The sequence below is a fragment of the Symphodus melops genome (genome assembly GCF_947650265.1).
Source record: "Symphodus melops genome assembly, chromosome: 9".
Taxonomy (NCBI): Eukaryota; Metazoa; Chordata; class Actinopteri; order Labriformes; family Labridae; genus Symphodus; species Symphodus melops.
Window position 1 is genome coordinate 3346871 of NC_136699.1, and position 20316 is coordinate 3367186.

At 42.8% G+C, this 20316-nt stretch overlaps 1 protein-coding gene across 1 annotated transcript; it reads right to left on the reverse strand.

The window, feature by feature from the left end:
• Positions 1 to 721: 721 nt before the first annotated feature.
• Positions 722 to 13867, reverse strand: npm1b (nucleophosmin 1b). Its single transcript, XM_079352670.1, has 11 exons — positions 13768 to 13867; positions 13401 to 13483; positions 12528 to 12647; positions 12349 to 12442; positions 12045 to 12136; positions 10982 to 11040; positions 10740 to 10815; positions 7336 to 7422; positions 2818 to 2913; positions 2642 to 2716; positions 722 to 1452 (listed from the first exon to the last, which is right to left on the reverse strand). The coding sequence occupies exons 1-11, from the start codon at positions 13814 to 13816 to the stop codon at positions 1399 to 1401; spliced, it is 885 nt and encodes a 294-aa protein (XP_079208796.1). The 5' UTR covers positions 13817 to 13867; the 3' UTR covers positions 722 to 1398.
• Positions 13868 to 20316: the final 6449 nt, after the last annotated feature.

Consider the following 20316-nt stretch of genomic DNA (forward strand, 5'->3'; position numbering starts at 1 on the left):
TGCATTGTGTTGTTGTTGTTGGCCCATCAGACTTGATGTTTATAGCAGGTACGCTCTGATCTAACACAAACTGACCAATTACAGTTCAACATCATCGACATTTCATAGTACAATCAGAAAGCACGTTTTGTAAGCTAAAAATGTCTTTTAAAGCCAGACAACTTAAAATAAGAGATAAAAACATGTTAGAGGAAAGATGTCAGCACTGCCCCCCCCCCCCCCCCCCCCGTCCCCCCAGATGTCTTAACCGTCCTTGTATTCACAGGCTCAAATTCACATACGCAGTGAATCGCAGTTTACAGTAGAGATATTTAAAGGCACATTCTGCAATATCTCCTATTGCATTGTTGTCTTAAGAACACGGTGTCGTAGATGCGAAGCACCTGAAGCTCGGCTCAGCCCAGAGTATCACACAGCAGAGAGAAGCAGCAGCAGATTGAAAAGCTGCAACACAACCCGACTTTTTGTAAAAATAAAGTCAAATCTCACCGTCGACAGGCAGGGGAAAGAATAACCTGAATCTGACAGTGTCAAAAACCCTCGTCTGTAGAGTAGGAATCCGTCTTTCTCCTTGTAGTAACATTAAAAACTACATTTCAAACCTCACAGACAGCTTTGTGTTAAACAGGTTATGAGCAGAAAACCTTGCTGTAATCGAACTACTTTAATCAGCTAGAGGTGCAAGTTTAAAAACTGCACCGACTTTTTTTTTTCTTCTTCACTGCACTGCAGCTGTTCTCACACAGAACACACTGAGCATGAAGTGTGCTAACGTCGCCTCACAATGACTTCTGTTGAGAAAAATGTAAATCTTTGAGATGAAGGGGGAATGTTGGCAGAGTGGATCTCTGTGGTGGCTCAGCTCATGTTGTACATCTTCAGCTGTCTGAAGGATTGTGGGTAAAAAGGTTGATGGAGAATGCTTGTTTGTCTTCTGAAGAAGATGTTTTACATTTTACATAAATGTATGGAAAGATAGCACATGTTTTTTTCTGGCATACTTTATAGTTGTGTTATTGGAATGTGGTCCTGTCTGCAGATGGTATTGTTCTTCCTGTCCTTCCTTGTGATTGGTTCAGGTTTGCATGTGATGAAGCTACGACTTTAAGAAAATCTGCAAACCTGCTGAGCGTGGCTGACAGAGATGATGAGAGAGAGAGTGTGAACTGCAAACGAGCTCGAGGAGGTGCTTCGCATCTTACCAGTAAAAAAAAGGAAAAAAACAAAAAAGAAAGAAAAACATGTGATGACGTATATCTAACCCTCGGTCCATCGTCACTCCAAGTCCGAGTTAGTAATGATGACGTAATAAGGCCGAGTAGGAAATGTCGCTGACTGTGCCTTTAAATGTCTTGCAGGATGCAAAACATAGAAAATGCTTCACATAGTAAAGGTTTGTTACTTCTTCCCAATCTTCAGTGTCTGTACAAAACTCCACAGCTCCTTGACCACCTGAGGAAGGTATGGGGGGGGGGTAACAACAGAAGAGAAGAAAGGAATTATAAATCATCCAAATGAGGTGCTATCCAGCGTTACATACATGACTCACTTTTTACTGAAACATGCTTGTGTGCGTCTCGCCTGTGGGAACGCTGACTTTACACGGGGCTGTTGGGGGAACGACGAGGGGTTGGGTGGGGGCAACATTACATACCAGAGTATATGACTAGGTGCTCCAGGTCTGACAGATCTCAGCCTTGGCTGATGAAACCAAAGCACTTCCACAGATGTTTCTACACACTGGGATCAACAAGCCCCCCCCCCCCCCCCCCCCCATTTTTTTTCCTGTCCAACCAGCTCTTGCGCCGGTCTAAAGAGCTTTCACCTGCACTCATAACTGTACAGCTAACATTTTAATACTGCAGTAAAAACACATGTGAATGTTCAAATGGCCCTTTTAAGAGATGCGTTGATAAAGAAAACAGAGGTGTTACATCCAGCGCGGTGCCTAAAAGCACGGATTGTGTGGTGAGCATCTAAAAGGTTTTGGGGTGATTAATTCATGCTCTGCAAAAACAATCTGCAGACAAACTGTTGTTCTTCTTCTGAGAGGACAAGCAGCATTAGGAAAGATTAAAGGCCTGCATTTAGAGAGAGAAGAAAAAAAAAAAACAGGTTGGTCAAAGGGCTCGAATGTGAGAGAGACCGGTACCATCCTCAAACCAGCAGTCCCTTCATTAAGGCTACAAAAGAGCAACTCCAGTAAATCACAGAGAAAGAGTTTGCCTTGGCAGGTGTACTCCCATTCCACCGAGAAAGAGCCCGCCGACACGAAATGAGTATAATTCATGGAGAACACAGTGTGCTGCGGAGACTTGGGAGACATAATGGACAGTGGAAGTACGAGGACAGCGTGGGGAACAATAAGGCATTCTTGGATATCTATCATGGCAAAAAGCTCTTAACGCTGAAAAGGAGGTTGATGTAAAGGTGACCTCGGCTACTAACGCCCAGCAACTGGAAAAGATCTGCAAAACCAAAACAACTTCCTCTGGGCTGGAAAAGTGCAATCGAAAAAAAAAAAGCTGGACAATGACATAAATTGTGCGTTGCGCAAGACGTTAAAACGTAAAAAATAAACAAAGACAAATCTCAGCTGCCTCTAAAGTGCTCCTAAAGACCACGACACACAATGACTTACTTTCTTGTCGGAGATTTTAAAAGAACTCTTGACGAAATTCTCAAACTTCTGCTCCGTCTTCGGGAGAGGTCTCCCCTGGTGGGAAAAAAAAAAAAGGCCGTTCAATCATCAGCTTAACCGTGCGTCAGACGTTCAATTAAGAGCGGTGATTTGCAAAGAGAGGATGACAGCCTTACCTCCTTGGCGGTCGTTGACAACTTGCTCTTAATCTCAGTCAGGGTGGGAGAGTTAGACGGGCCAGCCTGGGGTTTGTCTTTTCTTTGGGCAGGTGTCTTCAAAACAATACATCAAGCAGATAAGAAACACTGATTGATTTGTCACATAGGCTGAGATTTGTAGAGTTGTAGATTAAAGATAGCTTCATGACTGTTGCATACATGCTGTGTACTCATTTGACCTCAGCTGAGAAGCACTAGTTCTAACTTCTTGGCGATGAACGCCTGAGCTGACCAACGGGCCGTTCGGAGCGTCAGCCCTATCGTGACCCGTTCGGTCTGGGTCTGACTTTACAAGCTTGGCATGGGCAACCAGCTGGAGAAGGATGAAAGCATTACAAAGGACAGCTAATTCGAGCTTAATTACACCATCTTTTCAAACAGAAATCCAAATACATCAGGTACAAATTAGGTTTTTTATTGTCTGCAAGCCGGAGAGGGCAAGCCCTGACTCACCAGCAGAGATTGTTTGTCGAATGTGTTTTTCCTTTAACGGTGAATCCCAACAAGTGCACTTAGCTGAACAAACACCTGACATCAAACGGACGTCGTTTAAAGGCCGACTCTTATTTCTTCAGCAAGTCACTGAAGCCAGACCTGCTCCGGACGCCCGTCTCTGTGCAGCCTCTCCAATAATGCACGTCTATACAGTACATGTACTTTCTGATTTTGGGCCTGATGATGTGAATAGCATGTTTAAGGACGGCAAAGTGAGAAGTTGGAGGTGTAATCATTTAAAATGCAGAAAAAAACCAACAAAAAACAGTCAATTCCTGAATCAAACTAAGTGTCCCACACAGCCCGGCTCAGTGACATTATCATTTAAACCCGTTGAACTAACAAGCCCTCACATGTGTCCAGACCTGGGCATTCAAGGCCCCTCCAGGTCCCGAATTAGAAATGTGCAAATGTGACACAAAAACAACACACACACACACACACACACACACACACTGGTACTGCATGTTACACAAGCCACAGAACTTGCCCTTACATGCACAGCCGGTGTGGATTCCAGTGAAAATTGCAGGGTTTCATTGATAGCCAGAGACACATTTGAAAGAAGAGTGAAGCCATGTCTAAAGCCACTTCTTACCTCATGAGTCACAAAACAGAAAACCTTCACGTCCAGCCCATTTTTCATTTTCTCTTCACTTGTCTGACTCTTTGAACTACAAAGCCGATCAACATTTGGACTTTCAGGTTCCCTGAAGGACTATTGGAAACAAACTCACTGCTAACATTATTTGTGACTATAAAATGTTACAACATCTCTTTTTAGATGTCACTAATCCTCCCATACACACAGCTGTGTTCGTTTTCTGTGCCAAACATTCAGTTTAAAACCCCCCGATGACTAACAGAGTTATCTAGGAACGTTGCTACATGTCAAAGTGCTTTTAAGCTTCAACACTGGGGTCACAATGTACCGAATAATGGTTGGACTGGTTTCACATGCAGAGCTTTTTTCTCTCCCCGCTCCGCCCTAATGGTCCGGTTCTGTGGATAAAAGTGACAGCCAATGAGAAACAGGACGCATCTATATAACACTTCAAACACCTTCAACAACTTGAGGGTTTGAAAGCCAGCAGGAGGCTCGAAATGGTTAAAAAGAAACGACAGCAAATCCAAACTCTGCGTCTGTGTGGAGAAACGCAATGATCTGTCCCTGTCCCCTTTTATAGCAAAGATCAAAGACATTCAATAAAGTCAAACTTTGACATACACACACACACACACACTTTAAAAATAAGGAGCACATATGCTGCTGGCTCGAGGCCAGACAAATGCACTACGTGTTATTATTTATGAGCGACTTCCAAAGGACAGCTGTGGACCTGAAACAGCTGATAAACACACAACGCCGAGCAGCTTTTTCATCTGGGCCAGACACTGATTACAGATGCCACGAGACTGGGAACTTAATCACAAGCATGCTATCATTTGATGCAATCTCTTGTCTCCAATCCAGCGCAAACACATGGCTGGGACACCTTTTGCTCATCAGGTGTGTCGGGCATGCTTTTTGTCATTTCGTTGGAATGAGAGCTCGGAGGGGCCTCGAGTCTGCCGTCAGCCATGGCTCACTGACAACGCTCGGCCTTTTTCATCGATCACATGGAAACCGTGTATCATCACGAGCCCTTTCTCTTATATAAATCTCCATTACATATAAAGTGCAGACATGTAGCACGTTGAATTCATTTATAAATGGGACTTTTCGCCCCCAGTTACATCACAACCTTCCTGATTTTTCATTTATATTTATGGTCTCAGTCACCAGATCCTTGTAAACAGCACGAAGAGTGAAGTCTTTATCTGCTCTTTTTGTAAAAGCATCTCGAGATAACATTTATAATGACCTTTACAAATACAGATTGATTCATTAACATTTGAAGGACTTTTAAAATCGGCACGTCAGAGTTCATCCAACGGTTTATGACGATTGGTTTTTGGACGAACGGCTCCTCGGGGTGGCGTGTGGAGAAGTTCAAGGGTTGCAGTGTAAGTGTGACTTTAGTTCGAATAAAACCTCCTTGAAAGAACAACACAGGCACCTGCTCTAACACACGTCTATCAGTCACTAAAACAATGACTCACACCCTTTTGGGATAAGCTCGAGCGGAGTGCTTAACAACTTTACGACTGTGACGTGCGCTCCGAGGCATCGACTCCTCCGAAAGCCATCAATCAAAAGACACCAGCTGCAGAGAGCGAGTTACTTCCAAATCAGCACGACACGAGTTCGCTGGTTCTCATGTCGAGCCCGTTACACAAAAGAAGGCACGGCGACACGCTGGGCTGCGAGAGGTGAGAACTGCGGTGCTGGCAGCAGATCTGACGAGCCGCTGTAATGACCAGTCACCTGCATTTAGTAAAGAAAAACAGACATCCACGCCCCGCTTCCAACTCCTCAGGGGCATCTGGAAGCGCAAGCTGCACCAGACATCAAACGCTGGTAATGAGAGCAATTGGGAGAAGGTGTGTCCAGGAAGTGAGGGGTGTGAAAGAGGTTGTCGAGCGGGAACAGTTGTTGTGAAGAAGTGGAGAGGCGACGGGGGCAGTTCGAGCTCCGCGGGCCGGAAAGTTCAAGCGATGGGGATGGGGATGGTTTTCGGCGGTTCAGCTGCCCGTCAGCTAATCCCCCGGAGCATTCTAAGAGCTGCTGTGTTATGTCTGCGCGACAGCCACAGCAGAGTAAGCTGCTCTCTTCCCCACATGCACACAGCGAGTCGGCCCTGAGGGGGAAATGCTTTTTTTTTCATCTCAGGAATTTAGCAATCTAGTAGCTTAGTGTTTAACATGATCAAAATTAGCCATCTTTCTTTAAAGACACCTGAGGAGAAGGGACAATCCTCTTATGTTAATGGATGTTCAAGTGGATGATATAATGGCCTTTAGCACTGACGTGCAAACACAGAAGAGCTTTTGGTCTAGCTCGTCGTTATCAGAGAAACACGCTCGGTGAAATGTGTTCAACTCGCAGAGCAGCTCTCTCCTTTGAACTTCCGAATGCAAATGTGTGCTCAAGGGTATCAGAGGTGGCGGCAAAGACGAGACGGCGGGGTCAGGCAGAGGGGTCAGGGGTTAAAACCTAGCCCCAGGGAACCCATTTAGAGGTCAGGTGTGTTTGCTTAAAGAAAGGCAGAGTTCAGGCTTTAGCTTTTCTGAGGCGGCTCTGCCAGACATTTCACTTGAGAAATTAACTATCAGTTTGAGCTAATTGCAATGAGCATTCGTCACATTCCTCAGGCAGTTGAATGGGAACAATTAAAGTCTTATTTCCTTTTTGGAATGTTTTCATTGTTGGTGCTCTTAAATGCAAACAATTAGCCTCTGTCATTGAAACCTGTTTTTTAGGGTTTAAAGCATTTTTTCTGCAGTCGTTGGTTTCTTTGGCTGCTTTCCTACATTGCAGAATGCTCTTTAATAACAGAGGACTTCTCAGGTTTGAGCTCAAAGAGGCTGTAAGTAGAGTCAGGAATGACTGACCTAAGTGTGTGGACACGGGAACAGTGTGTCTGCGAGGATTACAGGTGTGCCGTCATTATACAAATAATATCAAATATCTCATTATGTTGGGTAACTTCTGAAAAAGAAGGTCAAAATGGTAAATGGACGTTAGCTCGTATTGAACTTTTCTAGTTTTTGTTTTTTTTTAGACTCAAAGCCCTTTTACGTCTCCACATTCACACACTGAGGGCAGAGGTTTCCATCAGTATTAACTAATCCCATTCATACACATTAACCTCTGATGAAGCAGCCACAAGGACACATCGCACATGAGGCTGCAGGAGCTGGGAATCAAACCCTCGACCATCCAGCTTAGAGACAACTCCTCACTAAACGTTATCTTCTAATAGTCCTGGTGACAAAGCAAACACTGAGCCTAAAAGCTGACTTTATTATCCAATCAATGGGCTCTGGGCCACCTTATAAATCCAAACAGAAGCAAACGAGTGCACAGCCTCTCCTTACCTTCATCTGTGGTTTGCTTCCCGGTTTTCCTGCAGGACCGTTTTGTTTCACTGGCGTCTTGTTGGGCTTCTTTGAGGCCTCCAAGCTCTGAGAGAAAGAATAAAAACACGAGCAAGACCGGTAAATAAGATATCATCAGTAACCAGCTGAATGTACTGATTCATTTACTGGACAAGTTCATGAAACAGTAGAAAAATCAATAATGCATTGTCCCAGGTGGGAAAATCAGCAAGATTTTTCTTTTACAAAAAAAAAAGTAAAAACTACAAAACAAAAGAACAATGAGGATAACAGCACAGTTCACATCTAAAGCAGTTATATCTCTAACATACTTTAAATTTTGTACAAATATGGACGATTTGAATCAATTTGACAAAATTGTACACTGCAATATGTCTTTAACCAGCAGAGGGCGCTATCTGCTCCAGGCTCGTTTGGGATGAAGCGAGGCGCACAGACACGTCTCGTCTCTGTACTGTCGAGTCAAAGGCAGCAGACTAAACTGAAATATGAAGAAGTAGTAAGGAGACTGATGAGCAACGGAAATACATTAACCAACATGCAACATGTCCCCACGCTGAGACGCTCCAGACACCAAAACATTTCAGTAGCACACACTCGAGAGCGTGAGTGGATCGATGCGTCACAACGTAGTCGAGTTGTTGTGTTTCATTCTTATTCTGGATTTTAAATCTGCAGGCTGAACTGAAAACAAGCCAGAGCTATCTGTTAGCACTGGTGCTGTATAAAATGACAGAGGAAGCGCTGCACACACTGGATCATCAGTGACTGATCAGATACTTAGCACCCTGCAGTAACCTGTGCTTGTTCTCTGGCACACTGGAGGCCTTCCCGTCAGCTCTGCATCGCTCTCAGTCACCTGTGTAATTACCTTGTAATAGTCGTTTCCTCCCTGCCATCGCCGCTGTTCACCTTGGAACGGGCTACGTGTGTAATTGCCTGTGTTGACTTAACAGCTACAAGGCAATTACACATGTCATTTCCTCCAGCGATTCACGGTGATACATAATGCTGCAGGGCTTTTCAAAGACACACAGGACAAACGTACAGAGGGGATCATTCTGTCTGCTCACATTAATTAATCACATGTTCAGACGTCCTTTCAACAGTGATCTGCCTTTACTGCAAAGTTAATGACCTTAATAAAATGTTACTCTGTTTGCGTAGAGACATCAAAATGAAGAGGTGCAGTCATAGAACGCAATTATTCTGATTCTATTGTTTCTGTTTCCTCATGTAGACGGTAGAGGAAGGAGGGCGCTCTACCAGGCCGACACGCTCGCTTTTCTCACTCAACAGAGCTTGTTGTACAGAGTGGAGAGAGAGGTGATTGAAATGTTGAGCTTCGACTCGACAACACCGGAGAAAAACGTTCCTCGGCTCACAGCGAGTCGTTTGTCGACGAGCCGGCGTGTGTGTGTGGGGGGATTTTTGAGTTAATACAAAGCACCACACCTTCGATAGAAAGGCGCTCGATGTCACAAGGGGGAAACTGAGGCTTGTGATTGGTTCATCAGATTGGTACCTCGTGGCAGACAGTAGTCTTTAAATCAAATGTATCTGTTAAAACGGATTCCTTCTTTCTAAAGTTTTATGCAGATTAGTGAAAAAACAGGGTGGGGCTCGGGCTGCAGGACGACGACGAGACAACAGAATCAATCAACAGGTGACACAAACGCTCAGCTGTCATCTGAGCCTGAGGCCAGGAGCCACGCTCACGTCGCAGGTATGTGCATCTGCCCTGCTTTGATCTTTCTCCTGGCACACTTTTCACTGGGATGGCGTGTTTAAAAAAGAAAAAAAAAGAAATCACTAACAGACACTGACATAAAAAAAAAGGAGGCAAATACACACACACACACACACAGTTGCAGACGATTGTGGTAACACGCAAAAACAAGTGTTCAAAGGCAAAGGCCAGGTGCAACGCTGAAATGGCATGAGAGACGATAAAAAGGAGCAATCATATTAACAGTGGGATGACAGAGGGACAAAGATATGCAGCGTTACAGAAAAATGAGGGAAGATGTTTCCCATAACTGGTGTGTGTGTGTGTGTGTGTGTGTGTGTGTGTGTGTGTGAGAGAAGGTGCTTTTATCTGCATATGAACTTTATATATTCTCTGTTAATGTTTGCAAATGTTTTCCCTTTTTGCACAAATGTATGTGTCCTTTATAAGTGTGTATCTGTACACCGTGGAGAGTGTGCGTGTGTGTGTGTGTGTGCGCGTGTGTGTGTGTGTGTGTAAGATAACACAGTGCCGTCTTGCTGGTGAGACAGTGAGAATTCACGCAGATTACAGAGGAGAAATGCGATCATTACGCCACGCAGACCCTGTGTTTTACTGCTGGAAAAACAGGTGGGTACATGAGTGAACAGGATGAAGAAGATCCATGTTTTGTCTCGTACAAAAAGCTGGACGGTCAGTGAGTGCAGGAATGGGAAGGGCCCGCTCAAATGTAATGCTCCTACAGCGTACAGTCTGTGGGAGTTTAAGTGATGAGGTAGGAAGAGAAAAAAAAAAGAAAAAAAAGAAAGGCAGCCAAACAACAAAAACACAGAGGGCAAGCAGACGACTACGCTGACCCCTAGTGGCCAGCAGAGGACTTCAAACACTCCTCATGTACTTCAGGATTCAGATCATTGAAGGTGAGAGTTGGTGCTCTTGTAGCGACCTGCAGCAGCTGACTTTAGAAATTCTTTAGATACTTTTTCTTCTCTTTAAATATTATTCTATTAAACGTATCAGAAGCTTCATTTACAGCACCCTAAATGTTTAAACATCGTCGACAGCGGTGCAGTTTGTGATGGACAATAAGTCCTGCTCGTTCTTTGTCGTCACTACACGCTGATCGCAGTCAATCCTGAAGAGTGCTGGGAGAAAGAATTCTCCATCAGGACGATGAAGACTAAACACACCCTGACACACCGAGGAGATCATCTGGTCGGACCGTCAGTGAGGGATGATCGCTCCCTCGTTCTCGCAGTGTGTCATGCTGCATACAGTAACCACCCATGATGTTGACGTTGGGGGTAGGAATCACTCTGATTGGCTGTTCGGCGAAGTGAAAGAGAGCCGGAGCACGAGAAGAAAAACGGAAGTGCCTCTTCTGTGCCAATTTTAACTTTTTAATCAGACGTTACTCTGAATTAGAAGAACTTATATTAATGTTTGAGTGACCGTCTTCTTGTATCAAAACAACGGTTTATTTATCCGCTTCCTTCCTCTTCCTACCTTTTTTGGAATGACAATTACAGACTAGCGCCGCCTGCTGGCACGTAGAGTTTCTTCCTTTCACACATGTGCTGTGCCTCTACGTTTGCTTCTTTCAAACTCGTTTCACGAGCCAATCACAGGAAAATAAATATACACGCAGGCTTACTTTTCTGGCATCTTTGCCGACGTTCTTCAGAGGCTTCACATCGTTCTCATCGCTGTCATCATCTTCATCATCATCGCTGCATAGAGGAGGAAGGCAAAAGGTCAGCAAGCAAAATAAAGAGAAAGTTCTCTCTGCTCGAATGATAGACGTCTCATGTTATTTGTTTAGACAGACTTACAATGAGGCCGATCAATGGAGTGTGTTTGATTACCAATAAATAAATACTATAAAAGAAAACGTACTCATCGTCGTCGTCGTCACTCTCTTCTTCATCATCGTCTGATTCCATCTTTAGTTTTTTCTACAGGAGAAATGTAAATTAGAAACACCTCGACAGTCTAACAGAGGAGCAGGCCTGACAACACTTTAAGTCTTACTAAAGGGTGAAAGCCCGTCACGGACCCGCACAAAAAAGTAAATAAAAACAGGAAATGAGAACGATTAAAAAAAGAAAGTCAATCGTTTGACTTCATGATATGGACAATTTTCCTTCTGACTTGTCCACTGACTCGTCTGAGACCTTATTTTTTTAATTAAGTGAAATGAAACATCCAAAGGAGCAGAGGTGTCGTTGTTCTCCATCACAGTGACTACAGGCAGACGCTGCCGTCTGTGCGCTGGATTAGCTACGGTGTGCCTACAGGGACAAAATACATATCAAAGCACTTAAAAGAAATGAATGCATTTATTTTAAGACCTTAAATGTTAAGATTAGTATGTTAACGCTGACAGCAGATACAACTTACATTGTTTTTCTCTGATACACAGATCTTGCTCGGCCCTCGAGGGTGTCATCGCCCAAAGAGACCACACAAGGGAATCAGCGCTCATCTTTGTCAAGTACTGATTGATTTGTTTGTCTCTGGTTGAATCTTGATATGCTCCGTAAATCATTTCACGGCATAATGCTATGAACTATGGGTAATTCCCTCACGCTAAGTCTGCAGGTGTTCCCACTTACGATGCGTTAAGGGCTAAAAATAATAATCAGTGAGAGGTCCCTCGCACTTGTGACGATTGGACAGCATGAAGCTCCCACAGAGTTAACAGTGAGCGTGGTAGAGTGGGACATGGAGGCTGGACCTCTGATGAATCCATCTGTTGTTTGTTCCTAAACGTATGCCCTCTGGGAAATGTAGTCTAAGTCACTTTAATGTCCCTTTGGGGAAAGTGCTGCACACGCGTCGTCTCTCAGTTATTGCATAAGAAGTACGACGTGTTTTATTCATACTAGCTTCAGATCATGTGATCCTCAGCTCAGCGGACTGATTGGATGAGGTTCAAGGAGCACAATAAGTTACCTACCAACTGAGGCTTCTTCCCCAACATCAGACCTGCAGGCCGCTTCACCGGTGACGAGTTGTTTTCCTCTTCTTCGTCCTCTGAATCCTTCACACCTGCACAGCAAACAGGGTGACTTCAACTCTGATTTAAACACATGTTCTTTAATCATACTGGAAAAGGCAGGGCAGAAATATCCTCAACGGATATGTGTAGTGTCACAATATAAGATGAATTATTGAATGGCCTTCACTGTTTGTGTATCTCTTACACACCACTAAATCTGAGTTTTAATTTATGAGTGTTTGCCTGCTGCCATCATACTCACTGACAAAATGCTGCCCGCTGATGTGAACTGGTCCAGAGCCCGACTGAAGACGAAAGGTGACTGGAGGCGTGATCTCGAATCCCCCTAAACTCATCTGGACAAGAAGAAGACGTGATGATGATGACAACAGAACAACAGACCTTATTCTAAACTGAGTGTGACAGCTTGCGTTCACTCACAGACGGCAGGACGGACGGCTTCAGAGCAACGAGTGGCACTTTGGTTGCTTTCCCATCGTAAGTCAGACCCTCCACTTCCACCATGTGGAACTTATCCTCAGCCTCGGCCCCCAGACACACCTGGAAGAGGACGGACCACCACCATGTCTCTGAATGATCACACGAACATTTCTCTAACCTCATTTAACACGGTGAACGAGAGCTGCTGGTTGCTGTGGTTGTTGAAGGGAAGACCTTCCCTGCTGTTTATAAGAGGACATTTCTTCTCTAGTGGTCTAATATTTTCTTTTCTTTTCTTTTTTTTTTTGGAGGGGGGGGAGCTCTTCTTTAGAATGACATAAAGACAACAACACTGGGCTTCTGTCTGAAAATGTGCTTGTGTGTGGGAAAAAAAAGGTAAGTAATAAATGAAGGGCATGGATTTCATAATCAATAAATGTCTTTTTATTGCCCCCCCCAAAAAAAGGTTTAGATCTGTCCAGAAAGTCTGCCTTCAAGAGTCGTCCCAGAAAAGATGAGCTGTAGGGGGTCTCCAGCTCGCCAAGCAAATCCAAAAATAAATATTTATAAATAAAATAAAAAAATTCTACCCTATGCATGAACAAAACCTATCAGAGCAAACTGGATCTACTTACTCTCGATCTATCTAAACATATTACAATAACCTGGTCGACAGCAATGTGAGAAATCATCGCAATAACAAAACAAAAATAAGTGAAGTCGTAGCAGCTCGTCACTTGTTTCATTTTTCTTAAGTATCTCTCATCCTGACAGAGGTTGGAGACCCCTCATCTACAGACAGAGCATGCAAACAACATGACCTAGTGTCCATGAGCACGTGCAGCACAGGCATCTTTGACGTGTTTGTCTTACAGCTTTGAGTGACAGCTGCTGCTCCGTTTCATCGTCGTCTGCGTCAACTTTGAACTCCCGTTTGTCCGACTTCAGGGTGCAACCTGAAGAAACGACATGTGCAACGTTTAAGCAGCATTAAAGGCACGCTTATTCAGAACAAGATGCATTTTATTATGACATGTATAGGTGTCTAATCTTTGCGTATTCCCACGCATCTACAGGCCAGCTAACAAAAGAGCTGAGTTGGCGCGTGGAGGAGCACGCCGTGATCACGCTCATTTCTTCCCGCTTAAAATGTAAACTAACGAGATGTGCGTGATGACGTGGCATTAAAGCTGATTGTGCAACAGGAACATATTAAGTTTGTCTGAATGTGAGCGCTCACCGAACAAGTACATTTGTGGTCTGCTCGAATCTGAGATATCGTCCTCCATCTTTGCGGCGGCTGTGTAGGCTTCCGTAAACTGGTGCGACAGACGCGTCAACGAGCCAATGACAAACCAGAACGTGACAGACGTTCGACAGAACTTGAGCCAATTCCATTTGAGAGTAGGCGGGACATACGGAGCAGAACCTTTTAAAAAGGATGAACGCTAGATGGCGCTGTCGTAAAATAGAAAATCAAGGAAAACGGCTTAAATAATATAAAGATGTTTCATTTTTATCTATAAATAATACAACTAAATTTAAGAAATTATTGTTTACTGCATTTAAAATGTTCAGTTTATGTTCAGGTTTAGGTGATAGTTGTTTGTAACTCCCTTATACGCAATGGCCCCCTTAAAATAACTATTACAGCTTTTATATTAAGATTGGGATATTCTCCCTAAAGTCCAACGCTTAATGCGCCGTTTGGACTAAATAAAAGAGGCCTTTGGTCAGTGATATTAAAAGTCCGGCCCAAGGGGCAGCTGCAGCTTTTAAAAGAGTGTTCTGTGGTTGCTAAAACAAAAAAATACTGATAATAAAAGGGAGAATCATTGCAGGCTGGATTATTACAGAGAGAGACAAATTGACCTAAAATTTGCAGACTGTGCACAAAATGAGAGTTTGTTTTCAGAGAGAAGCTGCATACAAGTGAAACATGTAAACAGCCTTTAAGTTTGTTCAATTTATTCCCTTTTGATATTAATGTGATAAAAATCAACTGAGTAAAACATGTTATGTGACTCAAACGTTCAGGAATATTTCAATGGCCGTCTGTTATTCAATCCCTTTTGAGTCAGAAATACATAATGCTGAGTTGCCATTCTCTCCTTGTCCTTAATGTCAGATCTGTTGATGGGTCAGTGTTTTGCGTAAAGGCTCTGCATGTGTGTTTTTAGATGCAGGGGCTTGAATCAGGGGCCTGTCCAAAAGCCAACTCACCCGCTGTGTCCTGCAGGTTCACCACTGACACAGTTTTCACCTTGATTCGGTGAGTACTCAAATGATCTTTTTATGCCATAGAAAAATATCAAGGTGTTTCAAATCGACTTGCTTCATGGTGAAATACCTTTTGTAATCTTCATACGTGTCACATTGTGTGTGTGTGTGTGTGTGTGTCTGTGTGTGTATCTGAGCCACAGTCAGCAGGTGTTGAGTCACTGAGGCGCAGTATTACCCATAAGGAATGAGTGGAGTTGTCTTCATGCATGCCTGAGAGCTTGAGAAGTTGAGAAGGCTTTAATGTGTCACACACTGCCAGGACACGTCCGCAGATCCGCTCCCATGGCTGATATGACGTTGTTGCACATGGACTTACTCAACACTTCAGCGCAGATTCCTCAAGCTATCCAAGAAATAACATTTTTACTTTATTTCTCATTTACAAGTCATCTTCTGTCCAGTCAGAGCCTGTTTGTGTTGACCTTTGACTTGACATGTGGTACGTTGTTACTTCTGTCCGTATATCTTTCAAGATATCTATTTTCACTTGTAATATTTCATTTCTGTCACCTGTCATAAAAATGACATGATAATCAGCAGTTTTGCTAACTTTGGTATGTTTACATCCTGTATTTTTCACCGAGGTTTATTAAATGCTCTGTTTAAATCAGAAGGATACAGAAAACATTTTCTGTAGCTTTTATCTCCATGTGAGGACGTTGATATATTTGTTTTTATCTGTAAAGCACTTTGTAAACAGTTGTTTTTAAAGGTGCTATAAGTTATTATTATTAATATTGGTCTCTACATGTGTGCTGTGTTTGTGCTTTTTCTTCTGTTCCTGCATGCACGCGTATTAGTGTGAGTGAGCATGTGTGCCTCTGTGAGTTTGTGAATGGAGGTATGGAGAGAGAGAGCGAGCCGTGACAGCATGTCATGTCAGCAGGTCTCTTTCATGCTGACCGAACGCAGAAAGAGTTCCTCCTTCTTCACCTGGAAGTGACTCGATTCTCCAGGATTTTCTTCCATTGCCGCGGCCAACACTTTTGTTTTTTCAATCATCATCAAGCCATTTTTTTAAAAACACAGCTTATAATAGCAGAAATTCAGTGTACAGTTAGTGTTATATGACCTGAATGCATGAATACATGTTTTTATATACATTTGTAGTTAAATGCTTCATTCTATCTCCTTCAGTCTGAAGTCATTGTATTCAAGCTTATTCAAAGGCAGACTGACGAAAACTCAAGCTACCCAGATGTATTTTTTTATTTTATATTTTTAATAGCTGAGGCGAATCTGTTTTACACTCTGTGATTGAGAGACATGCTTCCTACACACATAGACCGGAATCACACACATGCACAAACAGGACCTGTGGACATGCATTAGTGGAGAGACGTCAGAGCGGGGGCTGTACCAGGGTTCAGAGCCTTCATCAAGGGAACCTCTGCAGTGCTTTAGAAGTGACCTCGCACCTCTCCAGCTATAACAAACTTTTATATGTTGGTCCACACTGGGATTTAAACCGGTAACCCTCCGATTCCCAACAGACTGAGCTGCATCATCCTACAGCACATGTTCTTCTTTCATTACAAAAACAAACCAAAGCTTAATGTAAGAAAAGAAGAGACTGTCTGCACCCGGGAGGTTTGAATCATTTGAATAAAAAGAAACCTGACAACAATTAGATAACAAGAGTTTCCAGAACAAACTAAATATCTTCAGACTATTTCATGAATTGTTATTTAGGGTCATCACTGATGACGGGGCCTCAATAAATATCGGCTCGTAAATAAATAAAAATAACTTTCACAATACCCAGGAGGTAACTTGTTTTTAATTTCAAGCTGATTTTAATCTGGTTTAAACTTTTCTTTGTTGTTTGTTTACTTCCAATAAAGTGGAAAGACGTGATTTTCTGTGGCTCCACTTTGGTTTCATCAATGAGTACACAACACTTTGTGAATGTGCACTTCATACATGACCAAACATCACGAAGAAGGCGTACGAATCAGTACAAAACGATGTAGGCCTGGGAGGAGAATTTTTATGAGATTTTTACGCAGCAATTCAAATGAAAAATATTCTAAGTCTATTCTATTAAATTCTTATTTTCATAGTGACTCAAACTAACAGGCTGTGGTGGTACTTCACAGTCAAGTGCTATTGAAGCTTTCGTCAATAAAGCCTCACATGTCAACACATTAACAGTCATTTAATAGTGTGACATTCAAAGGCGGCCATCGCACGACTAAATCTCGAGTCAGCAGCAGCTGAACTAAAGGCTTAAAATGGTCATCGGACTGTGGCCTGATAGAGTACCAAGAAAAAGATAACATAAAAAAGAGCTGTTTATGGACATCACTCTCAGGTTGTACGTGTTATATTTTAAGAAATTGTGGATGTGCTGGCTGTCAAATCGTCAGTTAAACCAGACCTAATGCAAAAAATATAACACTTACTGGACAGCTGTTACGATATCTATCAGTCACCTTTCAGAGATCAAACTTCTGAGGCTTGTAGCATTCACAAGAGAATGGAAGCAGCCTAAAAATGACTTCCATGTTAACTGTATTTCTGAAGAATGGAAACAAATGATGGCTGCAGACGGAGCGTGACAGAGAGCACAACAGGGCAGTTTGGGTGAATAGTTTTTTTGTCAGCCTGTTCCAAACAGAGTGTCTGATAGGAACTGTGATACACCCTGAGTCTCTGTCTCTTGTTCATCTTGTGTGGTGACATTTTATTGGATAAGGACAGGGCTCTTTGGTGGCGAGACAGAGGAGAAGGAGTGAAAGAAAGAAAAAAAACCCGCTGTAGAGCCATGACAAGCGAGGAAGAAAATCTTTAAGCACCTGTAGTAAAACACAATGCACAGTTTTGAAAACAGTAAAAGCGAGGAATTTCTCGAGAATGAGCCAAGTCACGTCGTCAAGGCATCCGAGACGCAGAGATGAAAGCAGCGTGGAGCAGAGGAAATGGGGGTTGAGGAGGCGTCACCTGGAGAACTGCCTGCTATTGACAGGATCCCAACCAGGCAAGACGTCCTAAAAAACTGACTAAACATACGTGCCGTGTTGTGGAGAGTCGGAGGCTTGTTGGGGGTGGATGCAGCTGCAGACAGCTGTTTCCAACCAAATCATCAACCTGCTCTGAGCGACAGTTTGGAGACTGGAGCAGCCAGATGCTGTTGAAATCCATAACAAAAGGTACAAGACGTTCACCCTGGAGATTTTCAAAACCAACGTATGTCATAAAAGCTTGCGAAAGATATTTGTCAGCAGCAGGCACGGCCAAGATAACAACAGGCTTACATAATGCACCAATAAATTAAAAAAATCATCGCAGAGGTGGGAAAAATGAAGAACAAATACTTTGATTCTGTACTTAGTCACAGACGTGCAACCAGACTTTCTGACAGGGCTGGCCCAACAAGACAACAGACTCACACAGGAGTAAAATGATTTAAGTGCGTCTTTAACAAGGTCTTATAAAGATGTGATAGTATTCATGTGTGTGTGTTTTTAATAATTACAAACATGACAACAGAGCAGAAACATAGAAACCTTAATGCTAACGTCTCTTTGGACTGAATTTTTTTTTTTTTTTTTACAATTTGACACACGTCTGGACATTTTCTGTGTCCAGACGTGGTACTTTGGCTTTCGTGCTTTGGAGGGAAATTAAGGACAATCTTGATTCTGCATCACTGGATGCCTCCTTCCCAGCTGCAAAACTGATTCTTGAATGGGAACAAATAGAAAATGATCCATTGGTAGATGACGCACACGATGAATGCAAAATGACAAATAATTACTTAAGGCTTTTCAAGATGAACCAGAGAAAAGACAGAAATCTGGCCAGAAACACGGCTAGCGATCGCAATGACCTTAATCACATTGGCAACTGGACACCGTCAGATGAAAGTTAATGGATGGAGCAGACAGAGCAGATGAAGAGCAGTAAGATATATATTTTAACCATCTGGTTTTTGAAGAAGTGAATCATGATTATTTCAGGGGTTTTTTTGCATTTAATTAATTTGAAGTCACAGGGACTCAAAGTCAACGGACTCCCAAATGGGTGATGCATCGTTAGCTTAGCACAGAAACAGCTGAAGACTTGTTCTGTAAAGAGAGGCACTCACACGTCACAGCCTGTACTTTCTCTCTTTTACTGCAGTCAAAAAGTGCCATCAGTTCTTCTACATTCAACAATTTTTACTTTCTTTTTGGTAAAGGATTAGTGTACCTCGCCAGGTCTTGCGATTGGTCGTCGACGTGGGTGCGGCCAGACTCACTTCCTGCAACGTCCTAGTGGTGGAGGCTCATTTACGAGCAGAGAACCTGAGCGACGTGTTTACTGTGCTTCCACACAGATAAGTTTTTGTTATGACTCGGCTGATAAGTATTTGCACGATAGCGTGGACGTGCTGATAACAAGCGTTTTTTAGTGTCTCTGCGGCCGTGATTCACCCAGACAACAATGGAAGCAAAAAGCAAAAATAGTGTGGGAGCAAACTTGTGAATGAAGATTATGCTGGTGTCATTTAGGATTATAGATCATGTTGTTGGGTTTTTGTTGGCAGAAGTTTCCATGCCTCCTGTAGATCATGTAGGCGAGAGCTGAAAGCAGAGCGTGCAGTTATGCAGCAGAAAAAAATGTTACCAACCGAACTTTACCTTCTTGTTTAAAATGAATGATCATTCTTTTTGACAACATTGTGCAAGAATTAAGGCTTTTAATGGGTAAAAAATTCAACCCTTGCTATCTTAAGCCTTTTTGCAAACTCCAGCAGGAGAAGCAAACTGTACTTAAGTTATTTTGTTTAGTTTGTGCCCCCACCAATGAACAAACCTTCTTGTCTGCAGAGTTTACAAATGTGAAATCTGTCTTTTATTGCTTAGTAAACTGAGTCTATACAGACCACCTACATGTACCAGGATGCATTTCCTGCCAGCAGCTGCAGCCTCTGTCTCGCTGCGCTGCATGTCCTCAGATTTTTACACTCTGGCTACACCTCTACTTTTGGCTGCTCGAAAAAACAATATCTAAAATATGCAGAAAAGAAACTGCTGTGTAATAGGATGTAGTACAAAACAGATAAAGAGGACAGAACTGAGTATTTCGAAGCTTCCACTTAAAAATCAGTGTCTTTCAATTACACAAATAAAGGCAATAAAAGTTCACAAGATTAATGGGTTAGGGTCGTAACACACACTATAACCACGACGCGAGCAGCAACCTTTAAGTCTGGTTGTTTGTTTTTGTTCAGCTCAATATGATAATTTGATTAACTGGTTGTAAATAATCAGTCCCTTTTACATCTGGGGAGTCGGTGGGATCTTTACCGTTGAAAGACAGGTAGAGTTTCATCTTTCCTCACTATATGACTTGAAATGAATCATTTGCACAATGTTTTTGTATTGTTGTTGTTGTTTTTGCTGATTACATGGCGTTTAGTTCATGTGTCAGTACTTGGCTGTATATTGAGTTTTCTGCATCGGGCATGTTTTCCAAAATAAATAACACTGCGCCTATTCTGCAGGTAGAAAAAAGGTTA